Here is a 16,844-nt window from a genome sequence, read left to right as displayed (position 1 = left end):
ACCCCACCCCAGCCAAGGCCGGGCTCAGGGTGGCTAACAAGCAATAATAAAAACAAGTTGAATGAATACAACTTAAAAACAAGATTAAAATACAACATTAAAATATTGAAACATTAAAATATTAAAATGCAGCCTCATCACAGGAGGAGAAAGGAAAAAGAAAAAAGAAAGAGGGGGAGGGAAGGGAATCAAATTGGCAGGAAGATAAACAATATCAATATTCTCATAACCCAGAACTCACCTGTATCAGTCCCTATTCCCTCTGATCTTCTACCTGGCACTACTCTAGCCACACTCTCATCTCTCTAGAAGAACCATTAACTTTAAGAATTCAATGCAGGAATCCTGTATAGATATTACCAGCCTGGCTTAGGTCTCTAGAAAATCCCATGTCTTAAAAACTAAGCTGCTTCACTATAACCCATGAGTGCAGCTACTCAGAGCACACCCACTGAAATTAATGGGGATGACAAACTTAGGTCCATTAATTTCATTGAAACTATTCTGTGTAGAACTTAGTTAAATACAACCCCACGTTCTTTTCCTTATACATCTGGCACCAGGTATATATCTATTTAACCAAGTGGTAACTTTGCAAGCGGTTAACTTGTATTCCCCCTGCCAGGTGATGAGGAAAATCTAAACACACCTAAGCAGAAATCTGGGGAAGCAGGGAAATAATCATATTGTCTTCACCATTTGGCAGGCTAGAGCAGAGAGTGGAAGAGAAAAAATGCACCTCTCTAAATTCTGCAATGTCGTTTTCCAGCCAAGCTGGATGCATCTACTAAGATAACGTGCACATAAGAATGCTTGTATAATGACAAAGATGCAGTATACTCCGGAAAATTACTTTGCAAAAATGGGAAAACTGCACGTAAAAATGTGTATATTGGAAGAAAATTGCACCAAAACACTGGTGAAATTCATGAGGCCTTTTTCTAAAATGTGGAAATGGGGAGGGCAGAACTTAAAGATTAGAAAAAATAAGAAACTGAAACTTATATTGGCCCATGCCTAGTGTTGAGAAGCTATCAAGTGTCACCTGGCAGCAGCTGTTTAATCAAAAGGTGGAAGAGAAGAAGCTCACTCCATCAACACAGCTGAGAGACTGGCATTTCTTGGTTTCTCCACTCTTTGAAGTTTTCTACCACAGCAGGAACTAAGAACTCCTGTCTTGAGTGCTAGTTTCCTCCTGCTGCCTGATCCATTTGTCTTTTGTGTCATATCATTCTTGATGCTTCCCTTTGCATGGAGGCGCAGGTTGCAGCAACAGCCAAGGCGACATTTTCCCAACTTCGCTGTATCAAGCAGTTGGCCCCTTACCTTTCCCACCCTGACCTGGCCACAGTGATCCATGCGACGGTCACCTCCAGGCTTGATTACTGTAACTCGCTCTATGCAGGGCTGCCCTTGAAACTGTCCCAGAAACTCCAGCGGGTGCAGAATGCTGCAGCGAGGCGCCTCACGGGGTCCCTGCCATGGGAGCATATTCACCCAGTGCTCTACCAGTTGCACTGGCTCCCAGTGGAGTATCAGGTCAGGTTTAAGGTGCTGGTTTTGACCTTTAAAGCCCTGTACAGCCTAGGACCCTTGTACTTATGGGGCCGCCTCTCCTGGTATGCCCCGTAGAGGACCCTAAGGTCCATGAATAATAATAGCTTAAAGGTTCCAGGCCCTAAGGAAGCTAGACTATCCTCCACCAGGGCCAGGGCTTTTTCAGTGATGGCTCCAACCTGGTGGAATGCTCTGTCCCACGAGACTAGGGCCCTGCAGGACTTGATCTCCTTCTGCAAGGCCTGTAAGACAGAGCTATTCCACCTGACCTTCAATTTGAATTAGCCTGATCCTCTATTCCCTTTTCCCTTCTATGAATAAACCCTTTCTGGGATCCCACATTTAAATTTTTCCCTGGCCTCCTTGCTGGCCCTAGTAGGACCAACTTAGCTAGTTAGCCCTGGTGATCATTTGATGTCTACTGACTGGGTTTTTTTTTCCCCTTCCCAAAATGACCCCTGAATTTTTGAATTTTATTGATATCGATGCTGCATTTTTTAGTTGTATTTTATGCTGTTTTAAAGTCACATTTTAATCAATGTTTTATATTTGCTGTTCGCTGCCCTGAGCGTGGTTTTTAAACTGGGAAGGGCAGGGTATAAATAAATTTATTATTATTATTAATAATAATAATCTAAATTATAACCCTGAGGGCAGGAGCTGTCTTGTTTCTATTGCTCTGGAAGCCTTTTTCATCCGAAAGCTTGCACACATTGGACACCCAACATAGAAAATTACCACCTGGTAAAATGATGACCAGCATTTAATCTGCCATCACTTACAGGGGAAAGGGGGTAACTCCCTAACATTGTAACAACCACAACTTGTTGTTTTGCTGGCTCTAGACCACTGGTTTTCAACTGATGGGTTGAGACCAGATCAGAGATGGACCGTGGCAGCAACAGCATACAAATACGTGGTAAAAAAAAGAAGAAAAAAAAGAAATGGGTCCCCAAATGTCTGTTTGACTTAAAGGTGGGCCCTGAAGTCTGCTGCTCTACCAGGGTTTCCCAAATTTGGATCTCCATGTGCTATAGGGCTACAACTCCCATCATCCTGGAGGGGGGAAAGGGATGTGCCAAGAAACTTCTCGTATCTGATACATTCTAGCAAACATTTCAACTCCTCATTTCCTAAGCACCCCACTTCCCTCCAACTCTCCCAAATCTAGGTGCTGAAGGATTTTTGAAGGACAGCATTAAGATGTATAGCTATTGAACACAGCAAATTATAGTTTTTGCTACTTCCTCAAGACTCTTATCAGCAAGACTTAATTTTTTCATTTTTAAAAGACCACCCCACTAGTATTAATAGTAAAGGTAAAGGTACCCCTGCCCGTACGGGCCAGTCTTGACAGACTCTACGGTTGTGCGCTCATCTCACTCTATAGGCCGGGAACCAGCGCTGTCCGCAGACACTTCCGGGTCACGTGGCCAGCATGACGAAGCTGCTCTGGCGAGCCAGCGCAGCACACGGAAACGCCGTTTACTTTCCCGCTAGTAAATGGTCCCTATTTATCTACTTGCACCCGGGGGTGCTTTCGAACTGCTAGGTTGGCAGGCGCTGGGACCGAGCAATGGGAGCGCACCCCGCCGCAGGGATTCGAACCGCCGACCATGCGATCGGCAATTCCTAGGCGTGAGGTTTTACCCACAGCAGCACCCGCGTCCCTAACATTAATATTAATATCAATACTAATAATTTATGTATATCCCACCTTTTTCCCTGATGGGACTCAAGGTGGCTCTCAAAGAAATATCTCTCAACCCAAGTCTGCAATCTTACGTAATTCAGAGGAAGCTCGTTGAACACAGTGGTCCTTACGCCCAAGTCGCTATTCACAGGTTTCAATAGTAAGATTTGTTTTATTTATCTAGTTTCCATAATCCTATTATTTCACCATGGAGCTCTGAGTTGAGTATGTAGGGGTTGTCTCTCATTTTATCCTTACATCTACAAGTTAGACTACGCTGAAAAGACAGAGACTTGCCAAACGAAGTTTGGTATTGAAACCCCAGTCCAAGTCTTGCATCGTCAATAGTTTTCCAAGTGTCAGGATTCAGAATCAGATATAAAACAACATTTCAAGGCCAATGTTGAAAATTAAACATAAAACAACAGTGAACATCCTGAGATATATCTGATTTTCAGACTGTATTTATTTCAGATCTATAAGGAGATAAAAAAAAAATTCAAAGTAGCTCCTAGAAAAGCTTTAGAGTTTAGTCATCTTATAGTCTTTTCTGATATGCATTGGCAAATTACAAATTATTTTTTCTAACACATTTTTTTAAAAAAACCAAACAAACCCCAAACTAACAGGCAAATGTAACTTCTGATGCAGCCTATACAGTGGTACCTCAGGTTAAGTACTTAATTGGTTCCGGAAGTCCGTTCTTAACCTGAATCATCTTAACCTGAAGCGGACTTTCCCATTGAAAGTAATGAAAAGTGGATTGATCCATTCCAGACGATGAAAAACACCCCCTAGAACAGCAATTTAACACAAATTTTACTTTCTAACTAGACCATTGATCCATAAAATGAAGACTTTAAAAGAATTTTTCGCTTTCAATTTAAATAAGGAGAATGACTTAAAGATCGTTTGGGATGCCAGCAAAGCTGTCCTTAGAGGATTTTTTATACAGTGGTACCTCAGGTTAAGTACTTAATTCGTTCTGGAGGTCTGTTCTTAACCTGAAACTGTTCTTAACCTGAAGCACCACTTTAACTAATGGGGCCTCTAGCTGCTGCTGCACCGCCACTGCACGATTTCTGTTCTCACCCTTAAGCAAAGTTCTTAACCCGAGAGAATATTTCTGGGTTAGTGGAGTCTGTAACCTGAAGCGTATGTAACCTGAAGTGTATGTAACCTGAGGTACCACTGTACACCCTTCCCTCAGCTTGCCTGCTGATCCCGAGACAGCTTGTGTGTGTGTGTGTAGAAATCCCATTGGCATCAATGGGCACTTTCCCCTTAAGTCTAATTGTTGCCCATTTTGGGTGGTGGTGGGGGAGCAATTTTAGTTAGGATCACAGAATACAGGGAGTTATCTCTGCTTTCTCCAACCACAGTTCCAATGAGAATTGCACCCTCCCAAAGGCATGGCAATAAACATTGTGTGTGTGTGTGGGGGGGTTTCTCTCACTAATTACTAAGCCTAATTGCCACACAAGGGGAGGTGTGTGGGTATTTTTGGTCATGATTAAGTGTGCCATTGTTAAGTTGTGGGTGAACATATCAGACGACACAGTGACTCTTCAAACAGCTCTTATTTATCCACAGGCCAGAACAGAACTGACTGAAGAGTTCAGCCAACCTGCTTATATAGAGCTCCACTACAAAGCAACAGTAACAACTTCTGTAACTATCCAATCACTTTCAATTCCTTATTTGCATATGTGGACCTGAGTGAAAACTATCTACAGTATCCCCTGCTGGCCCAGGGTGAGAACCTCAGTACATAACAGCCATGACTAATAATAATAGTAATAATAATAATAATAATAATAATAATAATAATAATAATTTATTATTTATACCCCGCCCATCTGGCTGAGTCTCCCCAGCCACTCTGGGCAGCTCCCAATCAAGTGCTAAAAACAATACAGCATACCCACAGACTTAACCCACCCCAGCTTTACAGATACCACCCCAACCCTATGGAGTCACAAGGTTCATACTCACTCCGGACCCAGAGGTACGTGCCACAAGACTGGCGTTGGCCAGCCGATGGAGCAGACACACAGCAATAGTACATGGCTGTGTCTTCCCTTTGGACTGAATAGAAGCTGAGCGTTGACAACCCTTGAGAAAGGTCTTCCGTGATCTTCCGGCTGTCAGTCTCATTGACAGCAGAGCTTTCACTGCAGTTGGAGGAGCAAGTCTTTTTCCAAATGACTTTGGCCCCACTGGGGGCCTTGAACTTGCACTCTAGAGTGGCAGAAGACCCTTCGGTGGTTATGTAAGAGGGGCGTCCAGGCTCCACTGTCATGGACACATAGCCCACTGGTGTAGGCAGGGAGGCTGTTTTGGGGTGTTTTTTCTCAGTCGTAGGAAACAGAGTGGCTTCTGTTGTTCCAGAGCTGCTGGCATTTAGTGTGTCTGATGGTGAAATGGACTTGTCAGCTGTGGTCTGGTTCCCACAAGCATAACCTGGAGAAGGGAGAAGGGAGAAGAAGTCTTGATGTCTACAAGTTGTAGAAAGAGCCATCTTCTTTTCTTTGTTTTTATGTGGAAATCTCATTTTGTTTTATTTAGGGCAGTGGTTTTCAACAGTGTGCTATGGTACCCTGGGTCACGTGTGCCATGGGCAACACTGGCCTCCATCCCCCTTCCTTCCTTCCTTCCTTCCTTCCTTCCTTCCTTCCTTCCCTCCCTCCCTCCCTCCCTCCCTCCCTCCCTCCTCTGAAATATTTTAGAAGTTTTAAAGGCCTGGGATATTTATCTTTTTAGAGTCTTTGCATAGCACCTAAAGGATGCCAGCATCGGTATGAACTGGAGAAGGAGTTCCACAAATGGGCTGTCACTATCAAAAATGCTCTCACTCCATTTACTATTATTTTTTATTAATTTTTTTGTACCGGCCTTTCATCCACAGATCTCTGGGATCTCTTCTATGAAGACCAAAGAGCACAGATGCTGTTAACGTATGGGCAGATACCGAAGTCATAAGTCAAAAAGGATTTTATTAGGTGAGGAGCAGTGGCTTGAAATGAGTTTGCAAACAGGACAACAGAGATCTAGTTCCAACATTCCAACATTTCAACATTCCTTAAGCTGTAGAAGGGAGCCATATTCTCAGGCCTACTTATTTAAAATACAACGCAGTGGTGTATCTGGGAATTCATTCTCTCTTTCCAATATATTTGAAGACTTAGCTATAAGTAGGGTTGGAAATATGTCAAGAGACCATTGGCTCACCAAACATTTGGGTTACCCTCCTCCTGCCCCAAGACAGAGAGAAAATGAGAATGTGTGCACACACTTTACTTTTCCATGGGGCCTGGGTAAAGGTCTGATCTAGTATAATTCAATTTGCTAATAATAATAATTTTCCCAGTAGTGATGTATGGAAGTGAGAGCTGGACCATAAAGAAGGCTGATCACAAAAGAATTGATGCTTTTGAATTATGGTGCTGGAGGAGACTCTTGAGAGTCCCATGGACTGCAAGAAGATCAAACCTCTCCATTCTTAAGGAAATCAGCCCTGAGTGCTCACTGGAAGGACAGATCGTGAAGCTGAGGCTCCAATACTTTGGCCACCTCATGAGAAGAGAAGACTCCCTGGAAAAGACCCTGATGTTGGGAAAGATGGGTGGCACAAGGAGAAGGGGACAACAGAGGACGAGATGGCTGGACAGTGTTCTTGAAGCTACTATCACGAGTTTGACCAAACTGCGGAAGGCTGTGAAAGACAGGAGTGCCTGGCGTGCTCTGGTCCATGGGGTCACAGAGAGTCGGACACGACTAAACGACTAACCAACAACAAGAACAATAGTAGTAGTAATAATAATAATATATTACTTGTTGCTCCAGCCACTTTAGTTGTGGTACCCCACCCAACATTCCATTAAATTAAAGCTTACGCTGCACAGTAAAAATCTCAGATCTGCTTGTGGTCACCATGAAAACATTGATCCTGATGAATCCTCTTTACTTTTACATAGGATGTCGACAAAACCACAAACCAATCATAGAATACTTCTGTGGACACAGAGCTGACCTGGAACCAGGAGTGAAGGACCTTTTGGCCCACCAGATGCTTGTTGGACTCCAACTCCCATCAGCCCCTGCAAGCACGGCCAATGGTCAGGGATGATGGGAGTTGTGGTCTAGTGGCAGCAGGGATGGCCAAAGGTTCCCCAGTCCTGACCTAGACAAACCAGTGTTTGGGCTCAGAGTAAGGCAGTTCCTAGCTGCTAGCTTCGAACAGTCTTGATTAAATACATGCCACCATAAGTCATGGTTTATTTTTATCAGTTGATGGAGATGGATACCTCTCACTACAGAGGGCATTTCATAAATGGGGAACCACCACTGAAAAGATCCTGTCACAAGTTGATTGTGAACTAATAGTGTGTTTAGGTAAATGCAGCCGTAGGACCAGAACTAAGAGACACACGTCTTTCCAGCATATGTGGGGGGCTTGTAAAAAAGAGTTCCGGTTTTGGACTGTGATCTTTTCAGAAATTACTAAAATGACTGGACAGCAGTCATTAGTCCTGTTAAACATGTTTCAGAACAATGGGGATTGTCACTTAAAACCTCGAATTGGCCAGCTGTTGCTCAGTATTGGAAGGACCTCCTAAAGGATGCTGTGTTAGCTAACTGGTATAGCTAAGGTAAAGGTAAAGGACCCCTGGATGGTTAAGTCCAGTCAAGGGTGAGTATGGGGTTGGGGCGCTCATCTCACTTTCAGGCTGAGGGAGCCTGCTTTTGTCCACAGACAGTTTTCCGAGTCATGTGGCCAACATGACTAAACCACTTCTGGCGCAACGGAACACCGTGATGGAAACCAGAGCGCACAGAAATGCTGTTTACCTTCCCACCACAGCAGTACCTATTTATATACTTGCACTGGCGTGCTTTTGAACTGCTAAGTTGGCAGGAGCTGGGACAGAGCAACGGGAGCTCACTTTGTCCCGGGGATTCGAACCACCAACCTTCTGATCAGCAAACCCAAGAAGAGGCTCAGTTATAAGAACGTTTGGCCAGATGCTTTGGTGGAAAAATTTATTTAAAATCTATGTTTGGCTAAAGGAATGAAATTTAAAGATCCATTTGAGTCAGATTGACACTGTTTTGTTTCTTATGCAAGCAAAGATGGACTACAAAGACATATCCCAGCAGCATACAAAACTTTACGGTTGCTTTGAACATTGTGGGCTTGAATTTTGGTACTTCTTGATGGGTTGTACTGACCAGTTAATGTTTTTGTTTTGTTTTGTTTATTTTACTTTAGACTCCCCTTGTTTCCTGTATGAGATGAGGAATGGATTGTTCTGTACAGTACTGTTAAAATAGTGTTAATAATAAAAAAAAGAAAACGAAAAAAGAAAAATAACTGCTAAGGGCTGGTTTCAGTGTATCTGAAGAAGTGTGCATGCACATGAAAGCTTATACCCAGAACAAACTTAGTTGGTCCCTAAGGTGCTACTGGAGATAGATGATAGATGATAGATAGATAGATAGATAGATAGATGATAGATAGATAGATGATAGATAGGCAGATAAATAGATAGATAGATAGATAGATAGATAGATAGACAGATAGATAGATATAGATAGATAGATACCGTAGATAGTTGATAGATGGATAGATAGATAGATAGATATAGATAGCTAGTGCATCAGATCAACATGGCTACCTACCTAATGCTAAGGGCTGTCATTGAATCATTATGAGTTTGTATAGAATTTGCTCATTTTTGCCTTATTTATAAGGGATTGCATTTTTTATTGTAATGTTTGCTAATTTATTATTATTATTATTATTATTATTATTATTATTAGCTGATTTGAGCTCAACATTGTTACCAGAAAAGCAGAATACACATATTAATGCAATCTTTAATTTAATGGTGGTTACATGAAGGACACCATGAAAAATCTATTATAATTTTAGCAGATCAGACTTTTGCCCGTTGTGGAAAAGCAAAGAGTGGCTTGTCACTGACAGGAAAATGCCCCCTGTGTTTTTACAGAAGCCTAGATATTTAGCAGGCGACCATTTTCCTGATGTGAAGTGGTCACCTGCTGAATATCTTGCATGGCATCCAAGCTACTGGGTTTGTTAAGAACAAAAAGGGGGGGGCAGCACTTAATCACCCACCCCCATTTTGAATTGCTGTTCCAGTAACAAGCTGTATAATTTTCTCTCCCCTGTTCCTTCCCTTTCACTGAACCACATCTCCACTTCACGATGATACCCCCTCCCTGGCCATCTCTCAAGGGTACCATGTGGGTTTTAGTTCCCTTTTCCTGCCCCTGTTGACAGGAAACAGAAGATAAGTTTTTTATTTTATTTTCAAAAAGGGAACTTTGCAGGTAAGTGGGCCTTGTAGGGTGGGGTGGAACCTTACATGACAGATTCTTCCTCTCCTGGGGATCATTCTAAAATAGGCTGTGGTTACCTCTGGGTCCAGCAGAGTCTGACAAAAATGGGCAGGAGGTTTGTAGGACAGGTGAGTATACAAAAAGCTGCTAGCCCACAAAAAGGAGTTAGGAACATACACATATCCTCCAACATTTCCCTGATGAAAATAGGGAAAGCAGGAGACATCACCTTGCCAACAAAGGTCCGTATAGTTAAAGCTATGGTTTTCCCAGTAGTGATGTATGGAAGTGAGAGCTGGACCATAAAGAAAGCTGATCGCTGAAGAATTGAAGCTTTTGAATTATGGCGCTGGAGAAGACTCTTGAGAGTCCCATGGACTGCAAGAAGATCAAACCTATCCATTCTGAAGGAAATCAGCCCTGAGTGCTCACTGGAAGGACAGATCCCGAAGCTGAGGCTCCAATACTTTGGCCACCTCATGAGAAGAGAAGACTCCCTGGAAAAGACCCTGATTGAGGGCACAAGGAGAAGGGGATGGCAGAGGATGAGATGGTTGGACAGTGTTCTCGAAACTACCAGCATGAGTTTGACCAAACAGCGGGAGGCAGTGGAAGACAGGAGTGCCTGGCGTGCTCTGGTCCATGGGGTCACGAAGAGTTGGACATGACTAAACAACAACAACAAGGAAATGTGGGGCATTCCAGGATCAAGTCAGAAAATGGGACGGCTTCTGTAAATCCAGGATTACCCTCTGGAAAATAGGAACAATTGGAGGGTCTGTATACATTGAAAGCACTATTGTACCACAGTCATGGCTCCCCACAGTGAATTCCAGAGCTGCAGTTTCTTAAGGGTGCTGAGAGTTCCTAGGAGGCCCCTAGTCCTCTCACAGAGCTATAGTTCTGAGAATTGTAGATCTGGAAGGGGAATGGCACCCTTATCTCATGACAGCTCCCATAATTCTTTGGGGGGAAGCCATGACTGTTTAAAGTGGTATCACAGTGCTTTCAATGTCTGGTGTGAATGGGAGTCAGGTCAGACCATTGGTCTATGTAGCTCAGTTTTGTCTCACACTAGGTGTGGGAAACCTTTGGCTATTGGCTGTGCTGGCTGGGGATGATGGGCACTGAGATTCAGTAACATCTGGAAGACTCCAGACTTCTGGTTTGCAATGACAGGCAGTGGCTCTCGAGGATTTGAGACAGGGGCTCTCTCTCTTGGACAGCTTTTAAAAGAAGATTAGACAGGGAGAAGGCTGTCTACAGCTACCAACCTAGATGGCTATGCCTTGCCTCCACTGTTGAACGCAGTATGCTTTGGAAAACCTCTTTCTGGAAACTGTAGGAGAGAGAGAGTGTTGTCTGGCTCAGGTCTTGCTTGTAGGCTTCCCATGGGCATCTGGTTGGCATAGTTGTCAATGTTTCCCTTTTTTTAAGGGAAATTCCCATATTACGAATAGGATTCCTCGCAAGAAAAGGGAAAAGTTGACAGCTATGCGGTTGTGAGAACAGGATGCTAGCAGACACACTATTGGCATGACCCAGCCGCCTCTTCTTACCCACTTACCTAGGAGCAAGCCCCATTGAACTTAATAGGGCTTACCGATGAGTAGGCATGCATAAGATTGGAAGTTATTCATTTCCCCACCCTATATACTTTGATTTGAGCCTACTTGACCCTGATGGTGGTACAAGACAATTGAACAATGGATCCCTTTATTGATGGACAATACCACAAGTGACACTGGTGAATATACCAAAAGTCAGTTGATTAAAAGTGTTTCAAAACAAAGAACCACCATCCTATTCTATGAATAAGGGCCCCTCTATCCTAAGAAAACATGGTAGGTTATAGTTAAGGTTGTCAGCTGACTAAAACATATTTTGCTGGTTGTTCAACTTTTAATGCTTTCTTTAATTAAATTTTTAATTAAAAAATTGTCCAGGACCTTAGAGACCAACTAAGTTTGTTCTGGTTTTAAGCTTTCATGTGCATGCAGACCCAGAACAAACTTAGTTTCTAAGGTGCTACTGGACAATTTTTTTTATTTTGACTGTGTCAGACCAACATGGCTACCTACCTAAATTTTTAATCTTTAAATTTAATTTATTTTTTAATTTACAGCCTCACTACAAAAATTGGCCTCTGATGAAGCTTTGCTCTGCAACCTATGGCATCGTCAGGTTCAAGGCAGGGCCTTTTCAGTGGTGGTTCCCCATTTGAGGAGTGACCTCTCTGGTAAGGTACATTTCTCTCCCTCATTATTAACATCTGAGACGGATTTTAAAACATTCCTCTTCGCCTAGGGTTGTTGTTGTTGTTTTGGTGAAGTATTTTTATTGCTTTTAAACAAAAGCAGAAAATTATTGCAGGCAATGGGAAGTGTAAAAACATTATTGGTTCACCCAGATATTTGATGGCTGAAAGGGACTGTTCCCGGCAACCCTGGAAATTATTAGCTGTGATTGTTTTGAAATGTTTTTGGATGTTCTTAAGGTGCTTAGGTACAATTAACGTTTATGAATGCTTTTCTTTATTTTATTTTTTAAAGCCTTATTGTCTTCCGCCTTGGACTCCTTTGGAAGAAAGGGCGGGATAGACATTTAAAAAGAAAATGCCTTTTCTAAATTCAGCCACAGAGCTCACATTTTATGCCGCAACTCTATACCCCACAGCTAGCTTAATGTGGTTGCCTCCAGGTGATGTTGGACATCTAACAGCCAGGGACCCTAAATATCTATATGGCTGCCTATCCCTGCTATACACAGCTAATGAACTCAATGGGGCTTCTGAGTAGGGATGGGGGGGGGGGGGTTGAATTCAATTTGCACTTGAAGGCAAACCTACCCAATTCACACTTTCTGAAACAATATGCAAACCGAAACAGCCGGCCTTCAAAATTCACACCTCTCCGAATGTTGCAGTGCAGCTCTGCAGCTAAGCAATGTGTACACAAATGCATGCAAAATGTGCATAAAAATGCACACATTACTGAAAATAGCATGTAAAATGCATTATCTTTGTGAAAACAGCTTTGCAAAAAAATGTGCATACGAGGCAAAATTGCCTACAAAAATACGTATGCTAGGAGAAATTCGCACTAAAACCCTGATGAACTTTCATGAGGTCTGGTGAATTTTCATGTAGAGAAACGAACTGAAGACAGGAAAAATGAGAAACAAAACTGCCCATCTCTACTTCTGAGTAAAACATGCAGAAGGATGCACCGTCTAATCCTTCAGAATTACAGATACCTTTAGTGCCCATGACCTCTGCTTTGAACAGCAGCCTGGCACAAATGAATCAGGTGATTTTCCTGCACTTCTGGAAATGCACACAATTCACCTGTCAAACTGCTGCATATCAGACTGCTACAAAAACCCTGTGCATTACTATTGACTTCCCTATGCCAACCCAGTTCCAAAGATCTCCAAACCTGTTAAGAACAGCCAGCCCAAAAGGTGTCCAGTTAGTGCTTACCTGTAAAGAGACCCAGTAGAACCAGGAAACACAGCTGATTTGGACCACCTTTCATCCTGCCACTTGGAGCCACTTGTTCTTAGCCACGGCGGTCCTAGACCTGCATACAACTTGTGGCTGAGTCTGACGGACTTGGCGTTGTTTTTGCTCACGAGCTTATTTTCCCCAACCCTCCTTTCAGCAGACACCAGGAGATGCGGCTGGTTGCTTCGTAGCTCCACCCAACTAAACCTATGAGGGCTTCCCTCCCCCCCTTTTTATTTTTTGGCTGTGCACTGAAGCTTCAGTTTTCACTAGAAATGTATTTTTAATTCGGAGGGTGCAGCAGAGTGTCTTGTGATTCTGAGGAGAGCAGAGGCGATGGTTTATTGGTGCCCCTCTGCTTCTGTAAGGGCATCAGAACACATCTATCTGGGGTTGGTTACCCTTTGCATTGGAGGGGATGGAACAAAAAAGAAATGTACTGGCACATGTGGTGGTCATGTAAACATGTACAGTGGTACAGAGCCAGTGTGGTGTAGTGGTTGAGAGCGGTAGACTCGTAATCTGGGGAACCGGGTTTGCGTCTCTGCTCCTCCACATGCAGCTGCTGGGTGACCTTGGCCAGTCACATTTCTCTGAAGTCTCTCAGCCCCACTCACCTCACAGAGTGTTTGTTGTGGGGGAGGAAGGGAAAGGAGAATGTTAGCCGCTTTGAGACTCCTTAGGGTAGTGATAAAGCGGGATATCAAATCCAAACTCTTCTTCTTCTACCTTGGGTTACATACGCTTCAGGTTACAGACTCCGCTAACACTGAAATAGTACCTCGGGTTAAGAACTTTGCTTCAGGCTGAGAACAGAAATTGTGTGGCGGCAGCGGCACAGCTGCAGCAGGAGGCCCCATTAGCTAAAGTGGTGCTTCAGGTTAAGAATGGAACTCCAGAATGAATTAAGTGCATAACCAGAGGTAACACTGTAAAGTCATACCTCGGGTTACAGACGTTTTGGGTTGTGCGATTTCGGGTTGCGCACCATTCCGAACCTGGAAGTACTAGAACGGGTTACTTCCGGGTTTCAGCACTTGCACATTTGCAGAAGCACCGAATCGCAACCCGCATGTGCATAGATGCGCGGGTTGTGAACGTGCCTCCTGCACGGAACATGTTCGAAACCCGAGCATCCACAGTACATAAATCTTGGGAAGAGGTGATGAGAGATATTTCTGAAACAATAGGTGCACACCATTGCCTTTATACCACAGATCGTGCCTTTTATCAATTTTTGAAACATCAAATATAGACTGCTTATAATTTTTCTGTTAGTAGCTGCTCGAAGGAGCCCACGAGTTTTAGTTTAAATATTCTGTTTAATAAAGGAATGTTTATCCTTCTTCCTGAAAAAATTGGCTCATAAATTACAGATATCTTAAAGTAAGGTAAAGGGACCCTTGACCATTAGGTCCAGTTGTGGCCAACTCTGGGGTTGCGGCGCTCATCTCGCTTTATTGGCCGAGGGAGCCGGCGTACAGCTTCTGGGTCATGTAGCCAGCATGACTAAGCCGCTTCTGGCGAACCAGAGCAGCACACGGAAACGCCGTTTACCTTTCCACTGGAGCGGTACCTATTTATCTACTTGCACTTTGACGTGCTTTTGAACTGCTAGGTTGGCAGGAGCAGGGACCGAGCAACGGGAGCTCACCCCGTCATGGGGATTCGAACCGCTGACCTTCTGATCGGCAAGTCCTAGGCTCTGTGGTTTAACCCACAGTGCCACCCACGTCCCAACGGATATTTTAGGGGCAGCTAAACCTATGGACTTTGCTGCCATTTGTTATTTATATGACAAGTATATCATGACAGGCGAGTCCCAATGAAATATGGCTTTATCTGGTATTCATTTGTTTAATATCAGGACAGTTTTTGTTGTAATATCTAATTTATTGTGTACCCTCTTGGGCATATACTTTTTGTGCCAATGGCTGTGAACCCAGGTGTGGTTTTTTTTTTTTTTTTTTTGGTCTTGTATAGTTTTTGTTTTCTCCCTTGCTGTTATTTTGTTGTACTTTCTATCTCTTCCCGGACTGTTATTTTAATTTCATGGTAAAGTTTTGACTTTTTTTAATGACATCCACATTCTTGTATACTAGCAGTGGTACCTAAACTATGGGCCACAGACCACCGATCCTCCATGAGCTTCAAGCCAGATGGCACATCCATTGTACTGAATATTCATATTGACTTTTAATTATATTTCTATTGCTGCTTTTGTGCTTTCTGTTGTATTTTGCCACATAACAAGATGAATACTACAAAACTCAAATTTTAGTACAATAAAATACAGTATATAAGAAAAAAACAAAGCAATATGGATATAATTAAAATATATACAGCACCTAGCACAGCACATTATTACAGCTGAAATATGAAACACAGCACTTCTGGCAATCTATGCTAGCAACGATTTTAAAGGGCACATCCCAAAGAGACAAAATAGAAACCCAAATTTACCAGCTAAAAGGGAAACAGCGGAAGCCATATTCATGGCAGCTGCAAAACTAAATAATTAACAGCCTGTCTGTTTTAATTTGTTTCTAAACTCCACCTGCTAAAATTCCTAAAAATACATCAGACAAGAGGGCTACATCAGGGTTCCTTCCAACTCTACAATTCTATGATTATATAACAAAGTTAGCTCCATTAATTTCAATGGGACTATTCTATGGAATGCTTAGTTTGACACAACCTATAGGGATTATCCCCTCACCGCCACCATGACTACAAAAAAGAACTTCCCATACAGCTCGTTCCTTTATATCAGCAGTAGGAAGCCTTGGGCCTATCATGCCAGCCTGTCTGGCCCACAAGACCAATTTGGCCAAGCCACACTACCTGAAGAAGCAGAAGAAGAAGAAGAAGAAGAAGGAGTTTGGATTTGATATCCCGCTTTATCACTACCCGAAGGAGTCTCAAAGTGGCTAACATTCTCCTTTCCCTTCCTCCCCCACAACAAACACTCTGTGAGGTGAGTGGGGCTGAGAGACTTCAGAGAAGTGTGACTGGCCCAAGGTCACCCAGCAGCTGCAGGTGGAGGAGCGGAGACGCGAACCCGGTTCCCCAGATTACGAGTCCACCGCTCTTAACCACTACACCACACTGGTAAAGGCAGAGCTCTGCTGAAAAGAAGTTTTCAGACAACGCTGTTCAGCTGAGTTCTGGGAATCAGCCTACTATCAGATCCTTCACAGGGCTTTGCGAACTTTGACAATCAGCTGGCTATTGTGTCTTGCGGGATACAATGCCCGGGGCTTTGAGAGACCCAACTATCAGCTGATTGTTGCCACTTTCTGAGTTGCGCCTTTGGCCTGCTTGGTTTGATTGCAAGCAGCACAGATAAAAATAGATCATCTGATGTCAGCGTGATGCCAGGCAATTGACAGGTGGGTGGCTCACCCTGTTAACAATTTGGCTGACAGGGAAGACACAGGAACTACCCACGCTGGAAGAATGGCAGATGAAAGTTATTGACTATATGGAATTGGCAGAAATGACTGGCAGAATCAGAGACCAGGGAGAAGAGACAGTGAAGGAAGATTGGAGGAAGTTTAAAGACTATTTACAGAAACACTATAAGATAATGAATGTTTGATGACACCAGATTGAATGTAAAAGGTTATTAGTAAAAAATCTTTTAAAGACTAAGAAAGATTAATATTTTATGATATATGGAAATGCAATTATATTAAGATATTAAAATTATGACAAAATTAA

General features: G+C 43.1%; 1 protein-coding gene across 3 annotated transcripts in view; it reads right to left on the bottom strand.

Annotated features, from left to right (window-relative positions):
• The window catches only part of CD79A (CD79a molecule), a 29,657-nt gene that overhangs the window by 6,691 nt on the left and 6,122 nt on the right, over positions 1-16,844 (bottom strand). Inside the window, exons 1-2 of one of the 3 annotated variants that reach the window (XM_083455993.1) lie at positions 13,098-13,512; positions 5,246-5,713 (exon numbers count right to left, since the gene is read on the bottom strand). In XM_083455993.1, coding sequence (XP_083312119.1) covers positions 5,246-5,713; positions 13,098-13,152 — 523 coding nt within the window. In that variant the 5' untranslated portion in view covers positions 13,153-13,512. Of the gene's footprint in view, positions 1-5,245; positions 5,714-13,097; positions 13,513-16,844 lie in introns of those variants that run through there. The other 2 variants (XM_083455992.1, XM_083455994.1) reach the window with 2 other exon arrangements.

The sequence above is a fragment of the Podarcis tiliguerta genome, assembly GCF_965153285.1.
Source record: "Podarcis tiliguerta genome assembly, chromosome: 8".
Lineage (NCBI taxonomy): Eukaryota > Metazoa > Chordata > Lepidosauria > Squamata > Lacertidae > Podarcis > Podarcis tiliguerta.
Note: the sequence above shows the minus strand (reverse complement) of the source record. Positions and strands in the feature narration are given on the sequence as shown.